General features: G+C 41.0%; 1 protein-coding gene across 1 annotated transcript; it reads left to right on the top strand.

Moving 5' to 3' along the window:
- Positions 1–3,465: 3,465 nt before the first annotated feature.
- LOC127195308 (exocrine gland-secreted peptide 1-like) lies at positions 3,466–5,428 on the top strand. Its single transcript, XM_051152676.1, has 2 exons — positions 3,466–3,534; positions 5,051–5,428. The coding sequence occupies exons 1-2, from the start codon at positions 3,466–3,468 to the stop codon at positions 5,426–5,428; spliced, it is 447 nt and encodes a 148-aa protein (XP_051008633.1).
- The last annotated feature ends 370 nt before the right edge of the window (positions 5,429–5,798 follow it).

Raw genomic sequence — 5,798 nt, 5'->3', positions numbered from 1 at the left:
CTATTTGTCCACAAATTTGGGAATTCCTTGCCTTCTTAATTCGAAATTCTGACTTCCCTGGCTTTTTCTGTATCTTGATATTTTGTGGTTTATTGTTTCGGTTCAGCTCATTCCCATTCTTGAACCATTTGAATCTGAGTGAAGAATATTCAGAACTGGTTTCACACCAGTACTGGCTTGGAGCCAGCAACTGACTCCTGGCTTTTCATCTCTTTCCATCTGGGAGGCAATTCTGGGCTCGGGTCACCTTCACTGGGCGCGGGCTTCCTGTGGGATCCCTGGTCCTTTTCCTTGCCTTTTCGTTGCCTTTGTGTCTTTGCGCTCAGCCATCTCGCCAAGGTGAGTACTGCAAGGAGATGACAGGGGGACTGTGATGCTAGACAAGTTTGGTCCAAGGACCTGGAGAAAAGTTTGTACCTGGAGGGAAGAGAGATGTCAGGCTGGGCGGAGCTGTCCCCTGTTGCACTTTACCACCATTTGTGGTGCTTTCAGTGAAGTTGGCAAGCCCTTATCATGAATACTCTAATAATAAAATCAATTTAATTCCAGTTTTTAAAAATGCAGATAGGGGATCCAAGATGGTGGCGAGCAGTGTGGACCATGTTTGGAGGCTCCAGTGAACAATTCAGGGAATTGCACAGATTTCTGAGCCAGGAACACCGAGGTCCCCACACCACGGCAGCAGGAGTGCTCCACGGTTTGGACGGACCAGGGTGCGGAGGACCTGTGTGCCCCTGCACATGAGAGGAGCGCGGATTTTCTCGGATCGGAGCAGTGCCACCAGGTCTCCCCTTCCAGGGGACATGGTCAAATGTGAGGCACCAGAGTACGTGAGAAAGTCATATCCCACTCTCCATCAACTGTGGAGAATGTTCTGACCATTGGCTAGATCTGGGTAGGGGTTTAAAGTTTACCGCCTGTATTGTCCTTGGCTGGTGCCTTAGTTTGAGCGGGACCCCTGGGCCCAAATCTGCCTATCATAATGTTCTACTTGTAGGTTTCTAGGACCCTCTGGATCCTTCTATTTTGTTATTCTCCCATGCTTCTCTCATTTAGAGTCCCAATAGGATGTCCTCCCCTCTGTCCCAGTTTCCTGGTAAGTAAAGGCTTTCGTGGGACATGCCCCTTGGGCTAGTATGCAGATATAAGTGGGTATATACCATTTGATTCTTTCTGCTTCTGGGTTAACTCAACTGTTCATACAATGCTTTTGTGCTGGCTCATTTATACTATGGCATTTTCATTCAGCTGTAAAACTTAATTATATGTGTGCCTATAGTACAAATTTTTCTCTAAATATTTCAAGTCCATTTAAACAAACTATAGAAAACTATGTCTATTAATCCTTTGTAATATTTACTAAGCCTATATGCCCAGGTACTCTTGAGACATAGGTAGTGTGGGCATAAGTATGAGATAAAAACATCCGTCATTCTCAAATTATGGAATTTTCTTTAAAAGAAAACGGAAGTGTGTGGGTTCTTCAAAGCACTTATTCATGAGAAATTATGAGAACTGAGAAACAATTGCGTGAAACTAGAGACTATAGTGTGACAAATTAGTGTAATTTTTTGATTTCTTGAGACAGGGTTTCTCTGTGCAGCATTACTGGCTGTACTAAAACTGTATCTATAGACCAGGCTGGTCTCAAACTCACAGAAATCCACAGCCTCTGCCTTCAGCATACTGGGATTTAAGGCATGCAGCACCAAGCCCAATTGTAACACATTATTTTACATCAGGTTATGGAAGGAAAAAGATTAGGCTCTACTCTGGAAGGTATTGGTAATGAGTGTGTGAGGATCCAGGGGCACCTAGAATATTTTCTAGATCCTTGGAATTGGTTGGTGTCCAAAAGAAAAACACATTATAGATCACTGTGGGGATGTTTTGACTCAAATTTTTGTCATTCACTACAATGAAAATAGCAAGCTTTGAATTTGAAAGAGATCATCACAGAGTACCTGAGAGTGCCTGAAGGGAGGAGAGGGAATGGAACTGTATAAAAAAGTAAAAAAGACAAGATCTTTGCTGATAATGCTCTCCATTGTGATTCAGTCAGTTAAAAATTTGAAGCAAATATATGACTTTGAAGATGGGCCTGGTGGTGTACACCTTTAATCCAAGCCATCTGAGAGGCAGAGGCAGGAGGATAGCTGTGAGTTCAAGGCCAGCCTGGTCTACAAAACAAATCCAAGACAGTCAAAGCTACACAGAGAAACCGTGCCTTGAAAAACAAAATAACAAAAAGAAAAATAAAAGACTTTGATGATGAAGGACTTGTTGACTCATTGAGACAGATATTATCTGGAATGAGCAGATGGCGTTTAGACCTCAACAAAAATATCAAACAACATATCTAACAAGAGGTAAATTCAGTAAACTCAAATACACTAAATATACAATTAATCAATTGTGTTTGTATTTATTTATTGAAGGTAAAAATTGAGAAATATTCAAGTATAAGAAAAAATTGGCATAACATGCAAAATTTCTTTGCAGTATTTCACTGGTAAAGTGTCTGTATATTTATATCTGCATAATCACAACCCTGGCATCCAGATTAACATCGATTATAGATGAAAGCTATAAACAGGGAATAGCAAAATAAGCGATGATAAAAAGAAAGAATGTTGGCTCTGGTTCCTTAACAATTAGGTTTTATTATGAATTTAATAAACAAAGGTATCTTCCTTACAACCCAGAGTACTAAGCAAGAGGGAAAGGATATTAAAAAGAACAAGAATAAACCTTTAGGGTATCAGTTACAGGGATGAATCTCTAGGGATCTGCAGGCCTATATGCAGAGCCTCTCCCCTATAGAAGCAATCTGCCCCCTCATGGTCTGATCCTGCAGCTCTCCCATGGCTCTCCATCTGCCTCCTTCCAATTGGTCAGATGTGCAACCCCTTATCTCCTCTCCAGTTCCCTCTCCCATTGATGGTTGATTTGCAATATAATAGCCTGGCTGGTGTCCCCAGTCTTTTTCCTTAATTCCAGAACCAGGATTGATTCTTACAGTCCATCACAATGCTTATCTCTGTGAGGTATCTGTGGTTTCTCAAAGGGGCAAAGCCCACCAAGATTGATTTCACCTTGGGCCCAGTCATATTCCTTCCACAAAAGAAAATTCAAAAAAATTAAAATTGAATACTTTTTTTTTCCCATTTCCCTTCTGAGTACAGAGGAATAGACCTATGCAGAAGGAAACTAGGAATTCTTTAGCCATTGAGGTTACATTTCAGGACCATCAGTCAGGTCCTTTAGCATATGGATCCTATCAACTATAGACAATGATGGGCACAATGAAACTGTAGGAATCCACATGACAATGCTTATTTCATTTTGTTAATGCATTTATAAGCCAGAGTTGCTTTGGCATATCTTCTTTCAATGTGTTGGCTACCTTTGTCTACTGGTGCACTGCTTCTTTCAACCAAGGCATCTTCTTTGCTTATGTTCAGCATGGCTTCATTACCAGTGATGTTATTTCTCACAACTCTGCTGTTTCCATCAATGCTCACTGAAGGACGGGTAAGAATTGCATGCATAATTATCTTGGTTCTACCTGACAACGTTGTAAAAAAGGTACAATAAATAAAAATAGAGAACTCTGATGGTATGATGGGTTACAACAGTCTACTTGTTGTGTTAGAGTACTTGACAGGGCTATAGAGATAGTAAGAGTGTACCTTCCAAGATTGGCAGCTGTAGTACTCACATACGTAGAGACATATGTGTACTGCACACTTGGAGAGGAGGAGGATGTGTTCAAATATATGACACTTAGCAGACACCAAAGATGCACAAAAAAGATATTTTCTTTCTTTCTTTCTTTCTTTCTTTCTTTCTTTCTTTCTTTCTTTCTTTCTTTCTTTCTCCCCCCAACCCCATTTATTCATGGAGAATAGCCAGCCACTAAAAGGAGGATGAGTCTTTCTCTACTTGCCTCTAAGTGAGAAGCCATCAGGTAAAGATAGCTATGAGGTGGCCTGCGCATAAAGGGGCCAGATCTCCCTTGCTTAAGGCCCTGCCTGTACATTAATGCAACAAGCTGGTGAGAGGTCAGGTCAGTTCACCCAGAGAAATTAATGTAGCTTCAAGCAGCAGCCCTGACCATGGATATCCACTTGATCTTCAGTGGTAACACAGACTACAGATATCATCATGCGCTTGGTCAAATCAGGCCACCATGATATTCAAGCGCTGCACAGACCAAGAGCCTCAACACGATCCCAGGTTGTTGCACATACCACTGATATCATCATGGTGCCCCAATGCAGCAAAGACTAAGAAATTACCTAGGCATTAGGAACAAGTAGAGATGGCATACACACTTAGGAATCTCAGGCTTCACTGAGGTCTGGGGCAGCAGCACTGACCACTAGAGTAGATAATAGCCATACACTATTGTGAGGTCTATGAGAACAGAAAAAAACCATCAATTCTTGGTCATGATGATGGGACTCAGTCTGAAATATCAGAGAAAATATGTAAGACACTGTGATGGTTTATAGGTGATTAAAATATTGCTCTTACCCATAATCTACCACACTGCTGTGGAAATTCAACTTTAGATCTTGTTCAGATAATATGTGGTCATATTCCTATGCCTGCTCCTAATCTCAAAATACACATGTCTACAAGATAAGGCATCAATATGAACCAGTGCTAACAGCTCAGGAGCTGGATTTCTACCACTAACCTGAACAAAATCAGAAACAGCAACTTCACTAGAACAATTACTCTCCTCACATAGATTAGAAGATTTTTCTGTTAATATCTGAAAGCTGAGAATAGAGCAGCGCTGGAGGATTTGCTGCAAGTCTGTGAATTACTCTTGTTAGAGTAGTGAGTGGGATAACTGCCCTTCAAATAGCCTAACCCTCTCTAATTTCAGATGACACAGAGGCCAGGGCGTCCTGTAAAATCTAGTGTAAGTCTTGAGCTCACAGCCTCTTCTCATCACACCGCATTTTGTGTAAATACAATGGACAAGTCTTGCATTTCTTTCTGTAAACCTTGCTATGATTAATTGTGCCTACCTCAGGTTTTGACACAGATTCAGAAAGAACCTACAATAACTGCTAATCACAAGACAAATAACAAGACTGTCTTGGGCAAGATTGACAGCCAAGGTGAAGGAAATATTACAGAAGCCTTGGAGAGGACCCTCTGTGCTTGCAATCAAGACCAAACAGTGACTGAAGACCAGGCCAAGGCTAATCAACACAGTTTAAACCAGTCTAAATTCTTGATTGCCCTAGTCACATGTGTGCTTCACGTGGACCCAATAAATTTCAGTCACAAGGCCCATAGGTTTCCTGTGTTCAGGGTTAGGCAGCAACAAGATAATTTTATGTATAAAGACCTGTCCTTTTTGGATGGATTCCTGTTCATAATAGAAAAAGTGTTGTTTTCCCATTAATATAACTAGGAGCCACCTATTGACCTATCTGCTCTGCCTCTTCTGCAAATTGTACAATCTCTTAAAATAACCACCAACAAAGGATAGTAGGGACAGTAAATTAACACTATAAACTAGTCTCTCCTCCTCCAGTGAAATAACGAAAATAGACAGAGGCAGCAAAGAAAGGGTTCTGTAGGAGGTGCAGAAGGAGCAGCTAGCTAGTTCTTAGCATCTCTTCAGAACCAATGGCCTCATCTTCATTTCTTTCTATACATATGTTATTTCCTCACAGACTTGGAGTAAATTCCCCATGATTCACTAACTCTTCCTCATTATAATTTGATGAAATGTGAATGGAAATGCTTTATACCTTTAACTAGGACGCTTT

This window comes from Acomys russatus, chromosome 11, assembly GCF_903995435.1.
Source record: "Acomys russatus chromosome 11, mAcoRus1.1, whole genome shotgun sequence".
Lineage (NCBI taxonomy): Eukaryota > Metazoa > Chordata > Mammalia > Rodentia > Muridae > Acomys > Acomys russatus.
The sequence above is the reverse complement of the archived record's forward strand: the minus strand, read 5'-3'. Positions and strand labels throughout refer to the sequence as shown.

Excerpts from the sequence above, each read along its gene's own strand:
- LOC127195308 (XM_051152676.1), top strand. The coding sequence starts at position 3,466 with ATGGCTTCATTACCAGTGATGTTATTTCTCACAACTCTGCTGTTTCCA. Across the intron at positions 3,535-5,050 it reads CAATGCTCACTGAAGGACGG|GTTTTGACACAGATTCAGAA; the intron begins GTAAGAATTGCA and ends TGCCTACCTCAG.